This window comes from Saccopteryx bilineata, chromosome 1 (assembly GCF_036850765.1).
Source record: "Saccopteryx bilineata isolate mSacBil1 chromosome 1, mSacBil1_pri_phased_curated, whole genome shotgun sequence".
In the NCBI taxonomy this organism is placed as follows: Eukaryota; Metazoa; Chordata; class Mammalia; order Chiroptera; family Emballonuridae; genus Saccopteryx; species Saccopteryx bilineata.
This window is the reverse complement of record NC_089490.1, coordinates 108,294,156-108,319,690: the sequence shown is the minus strand read 5'-3', so window position 1 is coordinate 108,319,690 and position 25,535 is coordinate 108,294,156. Positions and strand designations below refer to the sequence as shown.

The 25,535-nt window shown below is 36.9% G+C and overlaps 1 protein-coding gene across 6 annotated transcripts in view; it reads left to right on the top strand.

Annotated features, from left to right (window-relative positions):
- Positions 1 to 25,019, top strand: part of RIMKLB (ribosomal modification protein rimK like family member B) — an 83,050-nt gene extending 58,031 nt beyond the window's left edge. For 2 of the 6 annotated variants that reach the window (XM_066263856.1, XM_066263819.1), the window contains 6 exons: positions 4,023 to 4,253; positions 6,849 to 6,935; positions 9,018 to 9,221; positions 12,160 to 18,923; positions 19,366 to 19,517; positions 24,862 to 25,019. In XM_066263856.1, the coding sequence (XP_066119953.1) occupies positions 4,023 to 4,253; positions 6,849 to 6,935; positions 9,018 to 9,221; positions 12,160 to 12,623 (986 nt within the window). In that variant the 3' untranslated portion in view covers positions 12,624 to 18,923; positions 19,366 to 19,517; positions 24,862 to 25,019. The remainder of the gene's footprint in view (positions 1 to 4,022; positions 4,254 to 6,848; positions 6,936 to 9,017; positions 9,222 to 12,159; positions 18,924 to 19,365; positions 19,518 to 24,861) is intronic. The other 4 variants (XM_066263864.1, XM_066263846.1, XM_066263827.1 and 1 more) reach the window with 4 other exon arrangements.
- Positions 25,020 to 25,535: the final 516 nt, after the last annotated feature.

The window sequence follows — 25,535 nt, the reverse complement described above, 5'->3', positions numbered from 1 at the left end:
AAAAAAAAAAAAAAAACTCTTTAGAGTGATTGTTGAGGCAGTTCACTGCAAAAGTCTTAAGAAATGAGAAGTACAGGATAACAAATCTGCTGCGGCTGATCTCAAGATGCTTATAGCAGCACAGTAAATGATGGTGAGGAGAATAACTAAAACATTGGCAAAACCTCACATATGTTCATGACCACATCCCTCCCCATAACTGCTTCTGGAGCAGAATGACTTCTGCTTCGCTTTCACCTTTAAATTTTTATGTAATTATCTCTCATTGATGGCTTCTCATCAATGAGAATGGAATCCTGTTGGCAGGGGAGCATGGGAAATGTTTCTAGCCCCTGGCACAGGGAGGGATTAAAAAATGGGGTGGAGGGATTTGTGTGAAGTATTAGTAGGCAGTATTCCATACACACCCTCAGTTCCCTTAATCACAACAGATATATAAACTCTTTAGCTCAGAATTTGTGGATCCAGCAACTCCACTTTTGAGTATTTACCTGAAGGAAATGAAATCACTGTCTTGAAGATATATCTGCACCTTCATATTTATTGCACCATTATTTATAATAGCAAAGACATGGAAATAATCAATGTGTCAATGGATGAATGGGTAAAGAAAATGTATGTGTGTGTGTTTGTATAATGGAATATTATGTAGCTCAGTTGGTTAGTGCCATCTCAATAAGCCAACGTTGTGGGTTCAATCCCCAATCAGGGTAAATACAGGAGTTAACCAGTGAATGCATAAATAAGTGGAGCAACAAATTGATGTTTTCTTTCTTTCTCCCTTCTCCTCTCTCTAGAAATCATTAAATAAAAAAATGAAAAAATTGTTAATTATACGAATTGATAGATGTCAACTAAACTTACTGTGGTGATAATTTGGCAATATATACAAATATTGAATCATTATGTTACACACCTAAAACCAATGCATTTATTGTATGTCAGTTATATCTCAGTGAACATTTGTGACTTTGCATATTTGACACCTTCACCTTAACCTGAATAACCTTATTTTTTACACATTGCATGAATACAAGTTACAGTTGAGGCAGGCATTGTTCTTATTGCTATTTTTGCCCTATGATTTCTGCTATTCCCTGATTTGTGAAGTGTCATTTCTCTTTGCTTTACACAGCTCAAGCTTACATTCTTAACTCAGCTGTTACTTCTCACCAGTTTCTCCTGTATTAGAATTTCTACTATATTTAAAAGCTAATATGTACGTACTTGCCTGACCTGTGGTAAATAAAGTGTTGACCTGGAATACTGAGATTGCCAGTTCGAAACCCTGGACTTGCCTGGTCAAGGCACATATGAGAAGCAACTACTACGAGCTGATGCTTCCCACTCCTCCCCACCTTTCTCTCTCTCCCCTCTCTCAAACAAAGGCTAATATCATAAAAATTAATATGTAGGGCCTTCTCCACTAGACTGAAAGCTTCATGAGTGTAATTAGCTGTTAGATAAAATTTCCCAGGGCCTAGCTACTAGAGAAAGAAGCTGACAACTCTAGTATTATACTGAGTTTATAAGGGAACTCATATATGAGATGTGTCATGGCAGACACTACCGGGTTATATAGGACAGGGCAGGATGGATAGAAGTGTTGAGGAATGACCTGCCTCAGAAAAGGGGAAATGCCTTACATACCTGACCTGGGAGGTCAAAACCTCTTGCAGGAACCAGCACATGTGGGGCACAAGGGTGAGGTTGGACAGTCTTTGAGGGGCTTTACGGGAAGCAATCTCTGTTCTGGGCTAGATTTGGCATAGCACAGGGGTCCCACAGGCAGCTATAATGTCATGGAACACTCTCTCCTTCACAGGACAGTACCTTACTGCCTTCCGTAGCAATCTATTCCCAACTTTTAGAAAAGCATCTGATGCATAGTAACTGCTTAATATGTATTGAATCAATGTCCACGATTAAAGGATTGATCATATGGCGTATTTATAAAATATAATTCTATTCAGCCCTCCCCTCAAAAAGGAGGAAATAAAGCTGTCCATGCACTGACATGGGATGATGTGGTGTAATTTTTAAGTTATGAAAGAAAGTAACATAAATAATTTAAAATACTTCATTTTTCTAAAAATTATGTATTATTCTATGCTAAGATTAACAGTGGAGCCTACTGGGTCTCCAGCTTGACTGTGGGATCATGGACATGACCCCATGGTTGCTGGTTTGAGCAAGGATCACTGCTTCAAGCAGACCCCCCCCCCCCCCCGTCAAGGTGCACATATGAGAAAACAATCAGTGAACAACTAAAGTGCCACAACTATGAGATGATTCTTCTCATCTCCCTTCCTGTCTATTCCTGTCTGTTCCTCTCTCCCTCTCACTTGCTTGTTCACTCATTCAAAAAAGAAAAGATTAACAGTGGAGAAAAGACATACTATTAACACTAAGTAATGACGATGTTGGATGGAAAGTGAATATATTATATGATATATTATATACAGAGGTGGGCAAAAGTAGGGTAACAGTTGTGAGTACACAACGAAAGTTTATTTTTGTATTATTATATTATTTTTCATACAAACAACTCTAAACTTTTGCTCACCCTGTATTTTTGTATTTAAACATTTGAAACAAGTGTATATACTGTTTTTTTGTTTTGTTTTTTAATGAAAATAGGCTGTAAGAAGAAACTCATGAGTTTTATTATTATAGGATCTCTTTAAATAGAATGGTATTAGATAAAATTAAAGAAACGTCTCTTTTTAAAATATTTTTTATTATAAAAGCATGCATCCTCACTTAAAAGAGAACATAAAGAATTACGTGGAGCAAATGTTGAAGTTTCTTAATCTACCTCCTTCCTGCCTGCCATCCACTCACACTCAGAGAAAACTGTTTATATCATTTATCCTTTCATACATTTTCTGTGTATATGCAGACAGATAAAAGTTATTCTCAGATTTACTTTTTTTAAAAAAGTTCAACATCTAGATCTTTTTCCATTTTGAAAATGGCTATGACTTTTTTTTTCCCCCCCAAAGTGAGAAGTGGGGAGGCAGACAGACAGACCCGACCGGGATCCACCCAGCATTCCCACTAAGGGGCCATGCTCTGCTGCAACCAGAGCCATTCTAGCACCTGAGGCAGAGGCCATGGAGCCATCCTCAGCACCAACTTTGTTCCAATGGAGCCTTAGCTGCGGGAGGGGAAGAGAGAGACAGAGAGGAAGGAGAGGGGGAGGAGTGGAGAAGCAGATGGGCGCTTCTCCTGTGTGCCCTGGCCGGGAATCGAACCTGGGACTTCCATATGCCAGGCTGACGCTCTACCACTGAACCAACCGGCCAGGGCTGGCTATGACATTTTTGTTTGTTTGTTTGTTTGTTTGTTTTTTTATTTTATTTTATTTTTTTCATTTTTCTGAAGCTGGAAACGGGGAGAGACAGTCAGACAGACTCCTGCATGCGCCCGACCGGGATCCACCCAGCACTCCCACCATGGGGCGACGCTCTGCCCACCAGGGGGCAATGCTCTGCCCCTCTGGGGCGTCGCCATGTTGCGACCAGAGCTACTCTAGCGCCTGAGGCAGAGGCCACAGAGCCATCCCCAGCGCCCGGGCCATCTTTGCTCCAATGGAGCCTTAGCTGCGGGAGGGGAAGAGAGAGACAGAGAGGAAAGCGCGGCGGAGGGGTGGAGAAGCAAATGGGCGCTTCTCCTGTGTGCCCTGGCCGGGAATCGAACCCGGGTCCTCCGCACGCTAGGCCGACGCTCTACCACTGAACCAACCGGCCAGGGCTGGCTATGACATTTTTTTTTAATGGCTATTTTGTATTTCTTTGTATTGACTCACTTATACAAGTATTTACTTAACTAGTGCAGAAGTTTTTCTCATTTTTCTTTTTTTTACAAAGAAATGTACTATAATTTAAGGAGAGATGTCCCAGTGAAGTGTTAACAACAGTACACTTAGTTTTGTAACTCAAACTTTGGTGTATTTCTGCTTCTTTATTTTATTGTATATTTCATTTAACGGTTTTGGCTTTCGCTCCTTTATATTTCAGGTTTGCGGATCAATGGAGAACTAATTACTGCCTACCCCCAGGTGGTGGTAGTGAGAGTACCAACCCCTTGGGTACAAAGTGATAGTGACATCACTGTTTTGCGCCATCTAGAGAAGATGGGATGCCGGTTGATGAATCGACCTCAGGCCATCCTGAACTGTGTTAATAAATTTTGGACGTTTCAAGAGTTGGCTGGCCATGGTGTTCCTCTGCCAGATACTTTCTCTTATGGTGAGTCCACTAATAAGAATTTATAGCTTAAGTTTTAGAGAACTTATAGTTTTGAAAACCATACTAAACAAATAGGATTATGTTATATAAGGAAATTTGTGAACATGAAAGAACTTCTTAATAAAAGTAATTTTCAGTTTTAACAAACTGGGCAGGAGAATTATGAATCATGTCTTAAGATTTAGTTCCATGGTGCCTGACCAGGCAGTGGCACAGTGGATAGAGTGTCAGCCTGGGATGCAAAGGACCCAGATTCAAAACCCTAAGGTCGCCAGCTTGAATGCAGGCTCAAGCGCAGGTTCACCGATTTGAGCATGGGATCATAGACATGACTCCATGGTCACTAGCTTGAGCCCAAAAGTTGCTGGCTTGAATCCCAAAGTTGCTGGCTTGAGCAAGGGGTCACTGGCTCAGTGAGAACTCACCTGTCAAGGCACATGAGAAAGCAATCAATAAACAACTAAGGTGCCACAGCAAAGAATTGATGCTTCTCATATCTCTCCCTGTCTGTCCTTGCCTGCCCCCCCCCCTTGCTTAAAAAAAAAAAATTTTTAGTTCCATGGTATGGGTTGAACAGACTTAGCCAATTTTTCCTATAAAGGGCCAAATAGTTAAGTATTTTGGGCTTTCCAGGCTATACGTTCTTTTTTGTGACCATCACTAATGCTGTTGTAGTGTGAAAGGAGCACTGCTACAGAAAATGCTTAAACAAATCAGTGTAGCTATGTTCCAATAAAACTTTATCACAGAAAAAGTCAGTGGGCCAAGTCTGTTCTACAGGCCTTACTTAGTTTGCCAGTCTCTGTGGTAAAAGATAATAGAATTTAATGACATCTCTGTGTATCTTTATTACCATTTTCATGATAATTCTTCATAAGTTTTTTTTTTTTTTTTTTTAGCGAGAGAGAGAGAGAGAGAGGAACAGACATGGACATATAAGGCAGAAAGGGAGAGAGATGAGAAGCATCAGTTGTTCATTGCAGCACCTTAGTTGTTCATTGATTGCTTTCTCATATGTGCCATGCCGGGGGCGGGGGGGAGGGGGGTTACAACAGAGAACAGAGCGAGTGACACTTGCTCAAGCCAGCGACCATGGGGTCATGTCTATGATCCCACACTCAAGCCAGCGACCCCCATGCTCAAACTGGTGAGCCCCCACTCAAGCAGGAGACCTCGAGGTTTCTAACTTGGTTCCTCTGCATCTCAGGCCAATGCTCTATCCACTGCACCACCGCCTGGTCACGCGGTATTTTATTTCATAAGGAAATGACACTATACTAGTTATATTTTAAACCAGAGCTTCTAAAACTATCTGTGGTAAAGGTTTAAAGACCAATTTGCTATCTATCAATACTTTTATAAAATACAACAAAAATATCACAGCAATGCCAAATTGCTATAAAAGTGCTTACTCTTTTTACACTTACTTACCTGGTCACCTATCAATAGCAAAGAAGTCGGAAATGAACATAAGTTACTAGACCACACTGTAAGGAGCACTGCTATAAATAATAATGTTAATATATTTTCTGTCTTTTCAGTTCTTCTAGTTTGGAAAGGATAAAACTTAATGTAAATCAGTATAATTTTTCATTTCTCTAAATAAATGTCAGTGCAATCCTTGGACATTCTACAACAAGGCTTTAAGAGGAAATCCCTGTCATATTTTTTAAAACAATATTTTAAAGAAGGGAACTCTTCAAGTCTAGATATGTGATACAGTTGCTGTTTTTAACAGTTGCTCAAGAAGAGACAATATGAATAGTTCGAGAATTCTTCCTTCCTGATACTTATATCAGGGCTTTATATTCTGATTTTAAGAGAATGAAAAGGAGGAGAAAGTTAACCAAATTAAATGTTACCTGTGCTCTGATGTTGAAGGTTTCAAATTTGGGGACTGATCATCTAAATTTCTCTAAGCTGCAACTTTATGATATTGTATTTAATGAACTTTTTCCTGGTTTAGTTTTTGTGTATCATCATATTATTTTTTTATAACTACGATCCACTTTTTGCTGTGATTTTGCTGCTGTATCATTTTTTCCTGGGAAATAAAAACACTAAAAAGCAAGATTTAGCACATTGGTACTGAGTAGCTCAGAGTAGAATGAACTCTGATTAATAATAGAGATAAAAATTGTGTGTTTGAGAGAGAGTGTGTGTGTACAAATGCATGCAGCATCTCAACCTTGGATTAGTTCTCAACTGACTCATTCTTCTGTTTCTTACTCTAAACAGGGAATTGAATATGCTAAAGTAGATCTTCAGGCTTCTATTATTTGTGTAGTGGAAAAATAAGGGATAAAAATATGAACATGATATAGAATTAGGAAACATTATTTTAGCTTGAAGTATACTTAATTTCTTTAGGTTGGAATATTTATAGTTTAAGGTAGTTTTTATCCATTTTAAAAAGTGTGGTTGTTTTAAACTGATAGTTAACTTTACTTTCAACTTTTATTTATTTTCTCCAAGAAAAGCAAAATTCAGTTATCAGTTCTTACCTTCTACCTCCCTTGTGTTGCTGACATTAATGTAGATAAAATTTATCACAAACCACCTCTCTTACTGTTGTTGTTTTTTGGCTCAAACCAGGAGGTCATGAAAATTTTTCTAAAATGATTGATGAAGCAGAAGTGCTGGAGTTCCCAATGGTAGTGAAGAATACACGGGGTCACAGAGGTTTGTGTGCATTGTTGCTATGGTACATAATTTTGAAATATACTTTTGAAAATTAGTAAGGGTGATTATAGTATAGATTTTTTTCTTAATCAGATCAAAGCAATTTTTATTTTCTTTGTATTTGCTCATGGTTAGTGAATAGACAGTAGTCTGGTCAGTTGAAATTTATAGCTTTTGATGCAAAGCTACTGAAGAAAAATTAGAGGGAAATTGTTAGGTCCATAGTGCCTCAAACTTGTAGAAGGCTACTTTGAGTTGTTTGGTTTGTCTAGAATCTGTTTCTGTCCACTTAGTGATTATCCTAAAAGATTTTAAGACACATACTTAATTTAGACTGAGTCCCAAGTGAGTACGTTAATCTTCCTCTTCAGCAATTCCGGCATCTAACATCAATGACTCCAATCATTTTTTCTCCCAGTTTATATAGTTTGGAGATTTAAATATATAAGGCAAAAATATACATCTTTAGAAGACAGTGTATAAAAGTATCCTAATAATTTCAGATTAAGGAAAGATTTCTTAAGGCATAAAATGATTCATAAATTCAAGTACTTCAAAAATGTAGTGCCTTGACAGGGAAGCTGGATCAGGGGTCAACTGGGACTGTTGACTTCATTGTTTATATTTGGCTTTTCTATCATGGCAGCCAAGAAGTTTCAGGGCACCTGCAGTGAATGCTCCAGTGGCCAAAGAAGCAGCATGAACCTTTATGACCAAGCCTCAGCAGTCATACGGAATTGCTTTTGTATTCTGTTGGTTGAAGCAATCACAAGCCCTCCTAGATTCAAAGGGATGAGACATAGATTCCCCTCTTCTAGATAGGAAAAATGTCAGAGGATTTATAAATATGTTTTAAAAACAGCCACTTTTGTTGGCATAAAAATTTACTTAATAGAGCAATGAAACAAACCAGAGAATTCAGAATAAAACTTAGGTATGTGGTGACATACTGCTATTTTACTATACAGGGTTGGAAAGGAGGTTCATGGTTGTATGGGAAACACAGAGTTAATACAGCTATTATAATAATCATAACCTACTTGTCTTTTTCCGTACATACTATAAGCCTACTTGCACATCCCTGTATACAAATGAAGTTTATTAATACATTGTGCAAAGTAGTGACATGTTTTTTTTTGTTTTTTTGTGTGTGTTTTTTTTTTCATTTTTGTGAAGCTGGAAACGGGGAGAGACAGTCAGACAGACTCCCGCATGCGCCCGACCGGGATCCACCCGGCACGCCCACCAGGGGCAACGCTCTGCCCACCAGGGGGCGATGCTCTGCCCATCCTGGGCGTCGCCATGTTGTGACCAGAGCCACTCTAGCGCATGGGGCAGAGGCCACAGAGCCATCCCCAGCGCCCGGGCCATCTTTGCTCCAATGGAGCCTTAGCTGCGGGAGGGGAAGAGAGAGACAGAGAGGAAAGCGCGGCGGAGGGGTGGAGAAGCAAATGGGCGCTTCTCCTGTGTGCCCTGGCCGGGAATCGAACCCGGGTCCTCCGCACGCTAGGCCGACGCTCTACCGCTGAGCCAACTGGCCAGGGCCAGTAGTGACATGTTTTAACTTAGAGGGAAATGTTTTGCCAATCAGTGAGTCTGGCATTATTGGCTAACCTGGAAGAATATAAATTTTATGTTCCTACCTCACAACATAAAATGAAATAAATTCTAGATTACTGAAAGAGTTTGGAGATTGAGCAATCATAGGCGATATTAACGTTTTAATGTGCAATTTTTGCATTGTCTTACTAATTATCACAATGTTATTTTGGTTTTAAAGTAATTGAACTATCCTGGCCTGTGGTGGCGCAGTGGATAACACTGAGGTGACTAATTAAAAACCCTGGGCTTGCCTGGTCAAGGCACATTCAAGCAATCAATGAACAACTAAAGTGAAGCAACAATGAGCTGATACTTCTTGCTCCTCCCCTCTTATCTTTTTGTAAAATCAGTAATTTTTTTTTTTAATAAGTGTAATTGGTTCTGAAAGAACAGATTTGGGGCCAGTAGAAGGTTGAGGCAATTGATATCAATCTACCTACAGATTGATGACTTCCACATATTTTTTATTCTTAATCATAGGCAAAGCTGTTTTTTTGGCTCGAGATAAGCACCATTTGGCTGATCTAAGCCATCTTATTCGCCATGAAGCTCCATACCTGTTCCAGAAGTATGTTAAAGAGTCTCATGGACGGGATGTACGTGTCATTGTTGTGGGAGGCCGTGTGGTTGGCACCATGTTACGTTGTTCAACAGATGGGAGGATGCAGAGCAACTGCTCACTAGGTAAAAATGATGCTGGTGTCTTTCTAAATACAGTAATATTATAACTCTCCCAATGAGTACCTTTATAAAACTACAGATATTTACTTAAGTTGAAAAGCACATTATCTTTCACATGTAAGTATGATTAATAGACTTATGACTTTAATAACTATACTTTTGAGGGATTTATTTTTTTCAATAATGAATTTCTCTGAAACATGAATTTACTTTTACCCAGGCTGAATTTGTAACTCAGTTCACACAAGTATGTCTGACTAGAGTTAAAGATTCCCCTTTTGTTGATATACTTATTTTGTGTATAATTGGAGTTCATATAAGGTAGATGTATCCTAACTCATTTTATCCATTGTTCCAAACAAAATTGCTGATTTTGATTTATCTAAATGTTTATTTTCTGAGATGTTTTATTGTTGCAGTGCCTCAGAGCTTAGTTTGGGTTTTTTCTTCTCTCTTTATTTCACTTTCTTAGTAATCTTATCTGTTCATGGATTTACATACCATCTGTGTATTATTAATTTCAAATTTATATCTCCAGTTTAGGCTTTCTCCTTGCACTTAGGCACATATAAATGTTGACTCAGTATCTCCATGTAGATGTCTAATAGACATTTTAATTTTAACACATCCAAAACTGAACTGCTGATCTGACTCCCCTCTCAATGTGTTCCACACCCACCGTTTTCTCCATATCATTTAGTGGCAATTCTACCTGTCCTGTATAGATCAGTACCTTTAGAATCATCCTTGATCCCTCTCTACTCCCTTTTCTCCCTTTTTCTCTTTTCCAAATGAGGAACTGGTTGACCCAGCACCCTTTATTAAATAATCTGTTTATTACTGATTTGTAATGCCATCTCCTTTTTTAAATGACATTTCTAATTTTATTGTGAAGCCATCTTTTTTATGTATTAAATTTCCATATATATGTTGGTTTGCTTAAGGGTCCTCTCATCTGTTGTACTGTTCTTTCCCTATATGAATATCAGTCTTAATTCTTCTAGCATTTATGCCTAAATAGCTGATGGAACAAGATCCACCTTATCTTATTCTTCAGAATTGAGTGCCTTCATTGCTCTATCTGCAGTGACCTTTTTATGATGACTGTCCCCCCATATTCAATATTAACTCTTTTAGCAATATTTTGTATATAGCAGTGAACAAAACAGTCCAAAATTCCTACTTTCATGGGCTCTAGTGTTTTGCTGAAATCATTTCGAGAATCCTTATATAGCATTTACACCATCTATTCCTAGGCAGTCTTTTTTATTTTTTTTAATTTAGAGTCAGTTATACCTATATTGCAAGAATCATTACTCACTACTGTTCACTCACCATCTTCATCTTCCCATATCTTGAGGTCTCCTCTCTTTCTAGTCTTTGCTGTTATATCAGTATCTTTTCTTGATTCTTTTCCCTGGATGGGGGTGTGTGAGTGATAGATATCCTCATATATCTTTCTGAAAGGTGAGTCATTTATCGGCTGTAACTGGATTCTTACATTGTAAGAGTCAAGCTTCATTTCTACTGTCTTATAGGTAGGTTACTTTGTTGCAGTCGAATGTCCAAATCTACTTTTATTTTTCTGGTAGATAATTTTTTTCTTTTATTTACTTTTTTTTTAGCTCAGATATTTTTAGGATATTTTTAGATGCATCTTTTCTCAGTTAGCTCAACCCAGAATTTAGTAAGCTGTTTCTATCAATAGACTCAGTTTTTCTAGTTTCAGGAAAACTTCTTTTTTGTTATTACCTCTCCTCTGACTTGATGTTTCTCTCCTTCTGGAACAGTTTTTTTTTTCAAGTCAATCTCTACATTTCTTTTCTTTTGTGATTTTACCTCAAGTTTTTTGTACATGCTTCAAAATATTTTTTATACCTGATTTTCCAGTGACTATACTTTCCTTCGGTTTTTCTACTGAAGTTTTCAGTTGGGTAATCATGTTTTTGTTTGAGCTTTAGAAAATCTTTTGGTGCTGAACTAAACTTGAATCTCCATAAAGTGCTCTTATTTCTTTCATTCAAGAAGTAGATGGCTTGTTATTCTTGTTGTAGGCAGTCATAGCTCAGTTTATTTGAAGATTGTCAGACAGCCTCAGTCCTACGGATGCTGAGAGACAGAGTCATATAATTCATGGGCTGGTGTGCCAGACTCCTACCAAGGAACCTCAGTAAGCCTTCTTGTTTCCTGGACTCTCCTCCTGACTCTTCCAGTTTCAGTGTTGTAAGGACTCAGCTTATCTATGCAGTGAGTTACCTTTTGGCCTTTTTGGGGTCAAAGACATTAGGTGTATTCATATAATGCTCTTGCCAACATTCTTCTTGTGGATACACAGAGCTCTTCCAGCCAAACTCTTCTGAAAATTCTTTGCTCTCTAGTCCTTAATGACAGAGCTTCCTAAAGCTAGTCTCCAAATGAGAAAGTCTAATTGTTACTCCTTTCTCTCAGATACCTGCAAACCTGAAGACTTCACCTGCATTTAGTCACCTCCCTGAAGCCCCAGAATACTTCTGGTTGAGGAGTGACAGATAGATAGGATGGGGACTGTAGAGCAAGGGAGACATGTTCCGGTCTCCTTGTTCCCAGATTTCATTCTACTATATATCCATGTTATGCATTTTTTATTACTTTTGTCATAATTTTATTCATGCAAAAGCTTCTTCTGTTTGGCCTATATTATTGCAAGTAAGGTAGGCTTCAGTGAAAGTTGAATGTCTTCAGAATAAATAGCATATTGAAAATCATGAATTCTGTGAGATACTGGGTTGGAAGGTGATTCCCTAATGAAGGAAACTTGGAAGAGTCCAAATTTTACACTAGACTAGCACCTTCGGTTTCACTATTGATTTTATAAGAAAAGATTAGCCTTAGAGGTGAGCTTTAGTGTTGCTCCAGAAATGTATCATTTTGGTAACTTCTCATACTGTTTCTCTTTTGCCAGGTGGTGTGGGGATGATGTGCTCATTGAGTGAACAAGGAAAGCAGCTAGCTATCCAGGTGTCTAATATCCTGGGGATGGATGTGTGTGGCATTGACCTGTTGATGAAAGATGACGGCTCCTTCTGTGTCTGCGAGGCCAATGCAAATGTAGGTTTCATCGCCTTTGATAAGGCTTGTAATCTAGATGTAGCTGGTATCATAGCGGACTATGCCGCCTCCCTTCTGCCCTCTGGCCGGCTCACCCGGCGTATGTCCCTGCTCTCCGTGGTGTCCACGGCCAGTGAGACTAGTGAGCCGGAGCTGGGTCCCCCAGCCAGCACTGCTGTTGACAACATGAGCGCAAGTTCCAGCTCTGTTGACAGCGACCCTGAAAGCACGGAGCGAGAACTGCTCACCAAGCTCCCAGGGGGCCTGTTCAACATGAACCAGCTGCTAGCCAATGAAATTGAACTCCTGGTGGAGTGACTCCACTGGTAAATAATTAACCAACAAAACCCTTGTAAAACTTTCTTTTTCTTTTTTTTTCTTTATTATTTTTTTTAGCCAACTTGCAATGCTGTTCATGGAATAATATCTCAGGAAGATGAGAGAAAATTGAGTAGGATTAGTTAGAAGAGAAGAAGAGGGAAATAGACAAGACCTCTGCTATTAAGATGTTACTGACTTCCATTTACAAATTATACAGATGGGCTAGGCAGAAGAGGTGAGATACAGAAGATGTCTGATTCTCGTAGTTACCCTTTTAATTACTCAAGTATGTGTGTGCCTCTTGGACCATAAAGAATATAGAAAATTTTTTTACAGTTCCTTTTGTTTTTGTACAGTTGGTATAAATTTCAGAGTAGCATAACTTTACATTGTGTGGCAAAGATTTATGAGTGAAGAAAACATCTATCTAAATTATAGTAATTTTTTTATACAAATCTGAAAATTCTGCCTTTACCATATTAACTAGCAGCTTTATATTCATAGTTTATGAAGTCTTGAGGGGCTCTTACTGGGATTTATTTCTGTTTTTAGTTTTTTCCTTACTTTGGGTGGGATGGCAATGTGAATATAACCCAATAAAGGTTTTTTAATGACAAAATTGGCATGTTTGCATGATAAAAGGCAAATGAACAGTATTGCAATGTCTGGTACACAAAATAACCTTTACTCCAATGTAGATAAAATTACACTAGTTTAAAGTTTGTGCTCACTGACTTGTATTTGTTAGTGTTTTAGTCTTTTTTGAAAGATATATGCTCTGTTGATGTTGGATTTTTTTTAAAAAACTAACAAAAAACATGCTAGTCTAACATTCCCTGATCTATGCCTGCATCTTTTAACAACGGCCAAAGTGAAGAAAATAATACCATTTTTTGTTAACAAGACACTGACTTGAAACGTGCGTTTAAAGCCTTTATTCCCCCTTTTTTCCTTTGGTGGTTGGGCATTTAAAGAATATGGACAAGGAAAAATATTTGGGGGAGTAAATCAAGGACCTATAAGCTCTTAAGCATCAGCTGAAGTGATTTCTAATCCCAGCATTCTATATTTGCATTTTTCACATTTTAAGAGGGAGTGTGTGTGTGTGTGTGTGTGTGCACGCATGCATGTATATGTGTTTTGCTTTATGTTTATACCAACCATTAGAAAAGGATAGATTCTAGAAAAGGGAGCATGATGGGAAACACATTTTTTTACTTTAAAAAACAGATTGTTTTCATTACTACTGAGGTAGAGGTACTCACCTAAAAACGTAATGAACATAGATACTTCTTAGGCCTTTTTGTGTATGTGTTGTTTGGGTTTTTTCCTTTGTTTCTAGACTGTTCAATGTATGATTTTTTTTTTCAAGGCCACATGCTTTTCAATGCTTCTGGCTGTGTGTTTTCTCCTATTATACATAGGTTTTGGGGTGGGTAAACTAGGCGTTTTTGTTTGGGGACTTAGCAGTATTGAGTCTCTTATAGCCCTACTCTGAAGCCTTCGGTACTCTCCACCATTTATATTCCATTACTTTTCTGGATTTATAAAAGCCCAAAAACTGCATATGATACGAGCCTTTACAACCTGGGTAAAACTCAGTGATGGTTTTGAAGGTGTATTAAGAAATGGAGATGCTCCAGAGCTCAACGTAATTTTTTTTAACAGCAAGTTCCATCTCCCTACAATCCTCTGAAGCTTTTACCCAAGTCCTTTCTTGCCTCTCCAGTGCTTTTTTTCCTTCAGATGGACCTTAAACTTAATTTCTTGGACACTACTAGAGAGACTTCGAGGCAATAATGAAAGATCAGTATTAACCAGCTCTAACAGAGGTTTGATCATGTTTGCTTGTACAGTTTTCCCCCGTTTTAAAAGGAATGTAATAAAATTTGTTTTTCCCCATAGAGTTAAGTAATATTAAAATGGAGTGAAAGGCTTATTGTTGACAAATAGAATAGTATTTCTAATCTGTGCAGTGTTTCATTTCACCTGAGAAAAAGATATATAAGAAGAGTTACTGATTTTTTTTTTTTTTAGGATACTCTAATCTCATCTAAAAGAATTTGACTTACACAGGGTTATTGTGGGACTTAAATACATAAGTACCTCTGACTCATCAATAGAAAGAAACATTTGGCACTTCTTTCACTGAATGACCATACTTTGGAGGATGTATTTGGGATAGAAAAATAAATGAGGGAGAAAGAAATGCTTAATTAAGTCTTATTCATATGTTGTGTAGAGACCATCTGGTTGCCACCTAAATTATGTCACATATACTTTCAAATAGTTACATATCACATGTATGTAGATTAATGAACTTTAGAACACAAACAGAATACCCTTTTTATTTGATGAAGAACTCAAGATTTGTGTTGGGGGGTAAGGCATCAGGAAAAATGTAGGTAGTGTTTTAAAATTTTTTACCAAATTAACCAATTATAAGAAATATTAGATTATTTCACCTTTAGTTTTATTCACTATCCATCTTTTCTGCATTCACATTATATTAAAACATAGCTTTACCAACCTATTTCTAGATCACACACGAGTTAGAATGAAAAGGGAAGAAATGGTCATCTTAGACTTTAAGAACATGAATATCTTCTTGAATTCTTTCAAAAATTAAGGTAAAGAATATGAACAAATCATTCTGGAAGAACTCAAAACCACAAATATTTTAGTGAAAGTTATATTTTCATATTGTTTAATGACTTGTTTTAATCTTTATTGATATTATGAGAGGTAAAAGTGTATTTATTAAATATGTATAATCATACCAAAATCTGAATTACTGTAAAATTACTATGCATTGTTAAAATTGTAATTCTGAATTGTATTTTTTTAAAAAATAATTCTGATACTGTTTTTATGTCCCGCATGATGAAAACTGAACTATGTATATATATACATACACACATGCATATATAAATATGAACTAGTATTCTATTTTAAATTTTTAATAGTTTTTTTTTTGGTGCCTATAATTGATCAGTTATTTCTGCTGGTTTTTACTTCACTGAACTTTAAAATCTTTCTGTATATGCTATCAATAAGAAAATATCATGGAACACAAAAACCCATCAAGAGACTTGCTTTCATCAAGCACTTTTATCAGACTTTTGAGAAGTTATCAAAGGCATTGAAAGAAGTAATTGACTTGTAAAATCATCTCTTCTTTTTCTCAAGAAGAAAATGGAAAAACCAATTCTCTTCATTCAGTGAATCCTCAGTTTGGGGTCTGGGGAGCCTAGAGACATTGTGAAATCAAATCTTGTGTTATTTTCTCCTGGCTCACTCTTTTTGAGAAGGTTAATGGGCTATATGGCTGGTGAGACACGATCCCCTTCTAAGAAAATGTAGGTGCTCAGACAGGTAACCTCTGCTGCTACTGTTTTTATTTGTTTGTTTGTTTGTTTGTTTGATTTCATTTAAAATTTGTTTTTGTTGTACTAGGATATTTTTTAATGTAATATATTGCAGGATTTATAACCAGGTTTATTGCTTTCTTTCTTATTAAAAAAAAACAAAACAAAGTTTCATTTAAGATACATTTAGGCGCCTTTGAAGCTTGGATTTTGGAATGTTTCAGTAGTGGACAGAAATCTGCTGTTGGAATCTTCTAGTCTTCCAGGTTTAATTTGAAGTTTTGTTTTGTTTTGGATTTTCGTGTGATATTTTGTTTCCTTTATACCAGTGCCCTTTTGCCATGATGTTTTGGGGTGGCTGCTTAACTCTAGTGAAAATTCTTTCTATATTAACGAAAGTTTGGTGTTTAAAATTCCATGTTTTGCATTTTTTAAGATTTTTTTAAAAAGAAATATTCTAACTGCTTTTACTGTTACTGTTCTTTGCCAGCCTTTTCAGGAGCCAAAAAACAAAAACAAACAAACAAAAAAATACCCAGAGAAAAAACTTTCCTTCTTCCCCCTTCCTGATGATGAGTGAGAAGTATTGAGAACTTTCGGGGTCAGTGCCCTTCTAAACTCCCCTTCCCCCAATAATGCAGCTGTATAATGACTGGTAAATGCAGCGGTTTGGATTCAGGCACAGCCCCAGCCTGCTTGCAGGTAATTTGACTCTTTATCCTTTCTTTCCATTACAAGGTTAACTTTATTTTCCTTTTTAAAAAATTTCTTTATGTACTTTAAAGGTGACCCTGGGTTTGTAATAGCTCTCCTTTAAAAATAATGAATAATGCATAACTAGTAATATGATTAAAGAAGAACATTTGGGGATCGAGTTTGAATTGGTTGGGATAAACTCAGGTCTTTCATTGGGGATGCCCTTAAATCATATAGCTAATTCCATTCCTTGCATATATGTCTGTAATTATTTCAGAGTATGACTTTTTGGCTTTGTTTTTGTTTTGGGTTTGTTTGTTCCTTCCATTGTGCTACTCTGGCTTAAGCTTTTTCAGGGGTTGGTGTTCCGAATACACAGTGAGCTCACAGTATAAAGACATCAATTAGGAGTTGACAGGTATGGAAAACTAGAGTTTTGAAAAGGTAAACTTAGGTTCTAGGTTATATATATGGTAAAAACTCACGATAGCCTTCAGTTGACTTGAGTGCTTCTCTTTCTGTGACATAAAAGTGAAAGGGAATGTGATGAGGCAGAAATGGCAGAGAGCATTTTGGTTATTGAAAAAGTCGCATGATTTCAGAACTAATTATCTTAGCATTTGAAACACTAGCTAACAGAAATAGATGTGAATAGTTTGAGATTATCATAAAATAATGGTACAAACATTAAAAAATTACAGGTTTGAACAGAAGCATAAGATTGTAAAGCAGATTAACGAAGTCCGTAAAGTTAGTGGCAGGAATAGGAACACAACTTGTCCACTTACATAGCCTTCCTGTTTGTTAATATAGTATGCCCTCCTCGGTGTACCCCAATCCAGTTAGTTACCCTTTCTTCCTTTTTCCTGTTCTTTCTCAAGGTTTATCTCTGATAGGGGTTCTCATTTTGGGAGTTAATCCTCTTGTAATAGGTACAATTTTAGTGACCATAGTCAGGACCTTTTTATAATGTACTCTGCATAACTTTATCCTGTGGCTTTAGATGTTCTACCCAGAGACTGTAAGTCCAATAAATCACTAGTTAGTGCGTAGGGAATCCTGGCTTGTAATGCTATTTCTATAGCTGAAGGCATAAAATTAATCATTAACCTGTTTAGTGCTTTATTTCACTTATATAAGATAGGAACAGAAATTTTCCTAAGCATTGTAAGATAAATATTTTTATCTGTTCAACAGAAATTTACAAACAAAGGAATCACAGCTATACTCTATACTGAAAAAAGGCTTGTACTGGAGAACTTTGTTCTCTTGTTAAAAATGTCCAGCTTTAGAATGAATGGGCTGTGTGACTGCATGGAATATGGAGAATTTAGCCAGCTCCATTCTGCTGCCCCCATGAAGATCACTGACTTGATAAGAATGATCTTGCTTTTAGATTTTACCATAATCACTAGGTGGGCCTTATATAGCATATATATCTGGCTGCTGTTGTGGGGTTTGGGAACATGAGAGGTGGGGTGAATTGTTGTTGTTTTAGGTTTCAGTCAGACAGACATCCCTGTGCCCCAGTTCCCAGAAGCACAGCAGGCCTCTAGGATCATCCGTGGGAACGGCGCAGTCCTGACTTCACCAACTCTCCTGCTCAGGCTCATCCCATATACAGAGGTCAAAGGGTGGGGTCTGACATGGGGGAAGGAATAAGAAAGTAGAAACAATGTCACAGCAGTGCCACTGTTGACTAGCCTTTGGTGCTTATAACAGTGTTTGTTTTATTTTAAGTTGGCAAACTGTACATATTTTTATTTTGGGGTAAAGATAGTGGGAGGGTGGAACAAAAACAAGCCTTTACCATTATTACTAGTTCACTATAATACTGTTCTTTAGTAGCTAATACAGAATAAATTTGAAACCTACGCCCCAATGACAAAGAGAATGGGAATAGAAATGAGTTTTAGGATTTTAATGAACAGAAAGCATTAATGTGGTCTTAATTTCCAGTTCTGCAACTGCTATTGCATTTGTCATGCTGTCACGCTTTTTTGCCCTAATTCATTTATGTATGTATACAGTTTGAGGAAATGTGTGTTTATGTGTGGTCAGTTCTTTTAAAAGGACTTAATGAATAATTACTGTCGCAAAAAATATACCCAATGCTTATATGGGCATACAAATGCTACCCTATTTTAAATGTAGGTGGCGTATGTGTTCGTGTTTTAATGTATTCAGAGCCATTGGGCAATAAGCAGTCCAGAACATTGAAAACTCAAAGCAGGTAAAGCACCTAACACCCTTAGTTTTTAGAATTATTTTAAAATTTTTCCTTTATTGCCACATCTTCCACAATTCTTTTGGTGGTCTATAACTTATAATTTTCAGGAGTTGTAGACTAGTTAAAATTTTAACTTATGCATTTATTCATAAGATTACAGGGATAGGTGAAGAAGGAAAATATAACGGCTCCTTAAGATAGCAACTGTTGAGTCTCTAAGCCTTTGTACCTTTTTAAAATATTTCTAGCTTAGTATGAACATTGATTGATTATACATTGTTTGATTTTCAGACATTGGGATTTTTGTTGTCTTGGATTTTGGTGGGGAGGTCTTGGGAAACAATAAGGAAGTTTGTGTACATGTGAAAATATGAAATGTTAAATGAATTTTTCTCTTTAATCTCAATAATAAGCAAGAACTTTTTCTGTATACCCTTCGCTGCAGCAGAGAAATACACTGGTAGGTGGCAGCAGAAGAAGGAATTCAAATTGATGGCTGCTGACAATATCTGCATAAAAGAAAGTATGTCATACCAGGTGAAGTAAAGGTGCAAAAAGTAGAAACAGGACTGAGATTTCTAGATTTGACTCTAGATGGTAAGTTATTTTCAAGTAAGAATATGTTTTTACTACTGTTATTATATAAGTCATTGTGATGTATAATTATAAATGCTGATAGGTCTTCCCTTAGGATGAATTTCTTCTAACTGAAAAAAAATTAGCTATATGTAGAATCAGGAATTTATTTCCAGTAAATTGATATATGTGAACCTTTTTTTTTCAGCTTTATTGAGTATAATTGACAGATAAATTTTTAAGATATTTAAAGAGTACATGATTTTTTTATATTTGTATACATTGTGAAAGGATTCCCCATTGAGTTAACACATTCAATGTATGAATCTTAATGTTGACAAAAATTACACTATCTGAAATTCAGTAAATCTGAATTTTAAAAATTTGCAAGGTAAATGAAATATGCATTGTTAAACATTTTGTAAAAATAAAAGTCTGTCCACCTTTTTAGTGGGAACATTGGTAGGGGCAGTGATGATAACAAAAGTATGTAGTTTGAAAAAATTATGAGGTAAAAGTGATCTTTTCTTCAACTGACTTACTCTTTTCTATCCTTGTCCCTGGGTCTGCCCATCAGTTCCACTCTGCCTGTTCACCTTTCTCTCTTGCCTGTTTCCCCTCCTCTTTCTTTGGCTGTGCTTCTGCCTCCATGTCTTTGTATCTCTCACCTGATTCTCTCTGTGCTTCCCTCTCTGATACAGTCTGCTCTGAATTTTACTTTTCTAGTGTTGCCATTTTTCATATTTGCATGCCCGTTTTGCTTTGTGTGTGGTATGTGTCTGCTTTTCATTTGCGTTCTCTATGTCTGTGTCTGCCCAGGTGATCAGCTTTATTTCCTTTGCATGGACAATAGCCCTCTAACATGTGAATCAGAGTAGCAACATTGTGATTCTCTACATTTTAGAATTTGGTGAGGCTGAGTAGAAGAAATTAAATAACATTTGAAGTTCCTAGAGTTAAAGCATATAAATTTTAATAAGATAAAGACCGGTATACCACTTACTCAACTACTTGTTTAACTCTAATATCTTTATTGTTTCTGGCAACCAAACTGTATAAAATCATTTAAACAGAACAAAAAACATACAGTTTTAATCTTATCTAGACTTTTTGTTTTTTCTTTTATCTTTTTTTTGTGTGTGTGATAAGGGGAGAGGGAGACAGACCAGAAGGGAGAGAGATGAGAAGAATCAACTCATAGTTGCAGCACCTTAGTTGTTCATTTGCTTCTCACACATGCCTTGACCAGCGGGCACCAGCTGGGTTATTGACCCCTTGCTCAAGCCAGTGACTTCAGGTTTCAAACCAGTGACCTTTGAGCTCAAGCCAGCGAGTATGGGTCATGTGTATGATCCGACGCTCAAGTCAGCGACCCCGTGCTCATGCTGGTGAGCCCGTGCTCAAGCCAGCGAACTTGGGGTTTTGAACCTGGGTCCTCAGCGTCCCAGGTCAACGCTCGATCCACTGCACCTCCACCTGATCAGGCTTATCTGGACTTTCAATTTTAAATTAACTGATATTTTTTATTGAATAATTGATGTGTGCTGCATAGTGATTTGATATTTCTATACATTGCAAAATGATGTACACAATATGTCTAACATTTGTCATTATTAAAATAAAACTGTCTTTGCAGTTTTCAAATTTTCTTATAACTGGAGAGAAAAATCAATTTTTAGTCTTTCAGATGAAAGTTAAAAGTAACTGACCTAAATCTTTTTTCTAGGATACATCAGTGAAAATTTTAGAAATATTTTCAGATTTTTTTATTTTTAGTTTTTATTTACTGATTTTTTGGGAGGTGAGGGGAGAGAAAGAGAAAGAGAGGGAGAGTAAGAAAGAGAAGGAAGAAGCAGGAAGCACCTACTCATAGTAGTTGCTTCCTCCATGTGCCTTGACTGAGCAAGCCCAGGGATTTGAACTGGTAACCTCAGCATTCCAAATCAGTGCTCTATCCACTGCACCACCACAGGTCAGGCTCTTTTCAAATTTCTAGAGTGAGCTCGACCTGTGCTGGCACAGTGGATCAAGCGTTGACCTGGAACGCTGAGGTCGCTGGTTCAAAACCCTGGGCTTACCTGGTCAAGGCACATATGGGAGTTGATGCTTCCTGCTCTTCCTCCTTCTCTCTCTCTCTCTCTCTCTCTCTCTCTTTCTCTTCTCTAAAATGAATAAATAAATAAAAATACTTTAAAAAGAAATTATTTTGGTAAAATAAAAAATTTTATAGTATGTAAACAGGATAGCCAGGGAGAAATTATTTAAATAGGAGAGGAATCCTGACTTCTACTTTAATCTGTAGTAACAGATTGAACTGACCTGCAAAAGCCTGCCAGGAAAATTTAGGATTTCTAAGCTGAAAAGCTTAGCGTTTATACACTATAGTCTTGAATTTGCTGTTACAGAAACTAAAATTCAGAGCAGTTAGTAACTTGTGGAGATTACAGAGCCAGGGCTAGGACCTGAGTCTCCTAACTGCCAGCACAGTGTTCTCTTTGTATTCTATACCATGCAGCCTTCAAAACATGGTCACTGAACAAGTGCTCTGCAGTTAGAGCTGTGATGTCACAGAGAAAGTTGTCATTATTTGTGCTTGTAGTTATCTAATATAGGGTGAGGAATCTATTCAAATAAAGAATATTAAGGAAAATTTTGGGTAGCCATTTTAGAACTGGTTTAAAGATTTTGCTTACCTTGGTTCAGTCATTAACTTAAAGCCAAGAAATCAAGGGAAGGCTGAAATTTGGAAGGGTAGCAGTGGAAGAATTAGGAAAGATCACCAACAGCAAAGATGTATTATTAGAGACCAAGGTTAAGATCATGCATGTCCTCCTATTTCCAGTTACCATATATGGATGTGAATTGGACAGTGAAAAAGGCTGATAGGAAAAAAAAAGATTTATTTGAAATATATTGTTGAAGTAGAGCTTTACAGATACCCTGGACTGCCAGAGAGAAGAACAGGTGGGTCCTAGAGCAAATTAAGTCTGAAACACCGTTGGAGGCAAAAATGAGAAAACTGAAGCTGTCCTACTTCAGGCACATCCCGAGAAGGCAGGGTTCTTTGTAAAAGAAAATAGTAATGCTGGGGAAAATAGAAGATAGCAGGAAAAGAGGAAGATGAAATATGAAATGGATAAACTTCATTTAAATAGCTACCGGTAGTTACCGGGTGGGGTGTGGGTTGGGGAATAAAGAGGGACAAATATACAGTGACGGAAAATGATTTGACTTGGAGTGATGGGCACACAATACCATCCACAGTTCAAATGCTATAGAGATGTTCACCTGAAACCTATGTACTCTTATTGATCAATGTCATCCCATTAAATTTAATTTCTAAAAAAATGTAAAAATAAAAAAACCACAGGCATGCCTGACCTGTGGTGGTGCAGTGGATAGAGTGTTGCCCTGGAATGCTGAGGTCACTGGTTCAAAACCTGGGCTTGCCCGGTCAAGGCACATATAAGAAGCTATCAGTGAACAACTAAAGTGAAACAACCATGAGTTGATGCTTCTTACCCGCCCCCTTCAATCAGTAAATAAAATCTTTTTTATAAAAGCCACAGGCATGAGCCTGCAGGAGCTGAGCAGGGCTGTTGAGGCTAGGATATTGTGGACATCGCTCATAGGATCACCAAGAGTCAGATGTGATTCAGTAGCACATGAGACGCATGATGAGTTAATGAGTACACCATTTACAAGGTTTGATAATAAAAAATATCCCTTGTTAAGACCAAGATGCAAAGAAGCCTTCAGGTTCTTTTGCAATTTCTGTCAAGGGGAAGAGGAATGGGTTTCTTAGATCTAGAACACTATTAATCCTCTACCTCTCCTCTTGCCTACCTTTTAATTTTCCTGTTTTGGAAAATGAATCAGTCTACAATAAGATAAAACTATATCCCGGGGGAAAAAAATTTTTTTCTTGCAGATTTTTAGTCTAGCGATAAGGGAAGTAGATTGCTAAATGGGATGATTGTGTGTACTTGAAATAATAGAATGAATAGGAAGATGAATCTAGAATAATATTATTATCTAAATATATGATGAATTTGGATTTTTAAAAACCATGTAAAAAGAAGCCACATTTTATTCAGAAAATTGTTTAGCCTCATGCCAAGTATCATTACCTATTAGTTGAAACCAGAATTCACAGAAAACCTCAGTTAATACAGTTAGAATTCCTAAATTTTTAAAAATAGTTTGTCTTAATCACAAATTTTGATTAGTATATTGAGATGTCAGTGCTTTAGATCTAAAAGAAGAAGACCAATTTGAATCTTAATTTGAACGAAAATGTATTGCTTAATGTATCATTTATTGAAAATGTAGCCTAGAGCATTTAACTTATAATTTTGTTTAGGCATTTTGGTACTATTATTTTGTTTTATTTTGTGTGGTATACAAGAAATGTTCTTGCCTCAATTTTTTCTTTTAGGTACAGTTTTTCTGACTAAAAACACAGTTGTCTAAAGTACAGAATTGTTAAGGAATAATAGTATTGACATCTTTATACGATTGTATTTTTAATTAATGTGAAATTCTGTCTAAAATTGGGTTGATTTTTATAAAATATAAACTGTCTCTATACATTGCAGTTTAATCACTAAGAAAAAAGTGTTGGCTATTGTGCTGGCAACATTTTAATGAAGTAGACAATGTAACGGACCTATAAAAACTATTGATTTTTACCCACTAAAGAAAACAAATTTTAGGAAATTAGAATAGTTTCTGCTGAAGAAGAGTCAAGTAAATTTGGAAACTAAAGTTGCTAGTGTTTCTTATAAACCACCCATAGTTTTAAGCTTTTCATTTTTAATAATAAGAACATTAAATGTCTTCCAACTCAGAATCAGAGTATACTCTAGTATACTTTTTCAATTTCTTTTTTGACAAGAGAGAGAGACAAGAAGGGAGAGAGATGAGAAGCATCAACTCATAGTTGTAGCACCTTAGTTGTTCATAGATTGCTTTCTCATATGTGCCTTGACCAGGGGGCTCCAGCTGAGCCAATGACTCCTTGCTCATCCAGGGACGATGTGGTCAAGTCTGTGATCCTGCACTCAAGCTGTAAGAGCCGTGCTCAAGCTGGCAAGCTTGGGGTTTCAAATCTGTGTCCTTAGTGTTCCAGGCAGATACTCTATCCACTGTGTCACTGCCTTGTCAGGCTAGTATACTTTTTCTGAGATTACCAAGGTAAAGAAAGTATGGTAACAAAAAATCGGTGATTTTTTTTTTTTTTAGGCAATCTAGACAGTATATAATATTGTCACAGTAATTTTTTGTCTTTATTTTTTTGCTAATTCTAACTATAAAGACTGTTTAAATCTGATTTAAGTGACCTGTATGTGTTTTTCCTCCCTAGGTTCTTTTGAAGTAACCAGTGCCTTGTTGCTTCTTACCTCTTTTACGGAGTGGACCAAGATAGATTTGACTGTTTTTTCAAATGAAGGATATACATTCACAGAACACAGAAGCAATAACTCTAACCTGTTGATTTCATTGTGTTTTCTAAAATAAAAACAACAGTCCTGGAAATAGCATGGAGTATGATTTGTGTTTTTGGCAGCTACTTAACCCATTTTGTCTCGTATGAATTCACCTCAGTCTGTACGCCTACAGTGGAAGTCTAGCTCCACATGTATCACGTTCTTTATTCTTCACTTTTACAAGGTGATGCTCCTTTGGTTCTTTGATAGACTGATCTCTCTATAATATATTTTTAAATAATTACTCCTTCTTTGGCACATAAGTATATATTACATGGATTTTGTCTTGCCTTTTTCATCACGTTAATTTTTTTTTAATCTCTGAAGAAATGCTGGCTTTTTTGCATTCTGTTGTGACCAGGGTCTGGCACACAGTTGTCACAGCGCCACACATAGTATTTTGTAACTAGAGACCATGTCTGACCTAGTATGTTTGAAATGTAAGGGGTCAGATACATAACTGTGTGTATACAGAGGCAGCTCTAGTACTTTGAACAAAGAATGGGCTTTATAATCAAATATTAATGCAATCCTAATCTCTTCATGTACT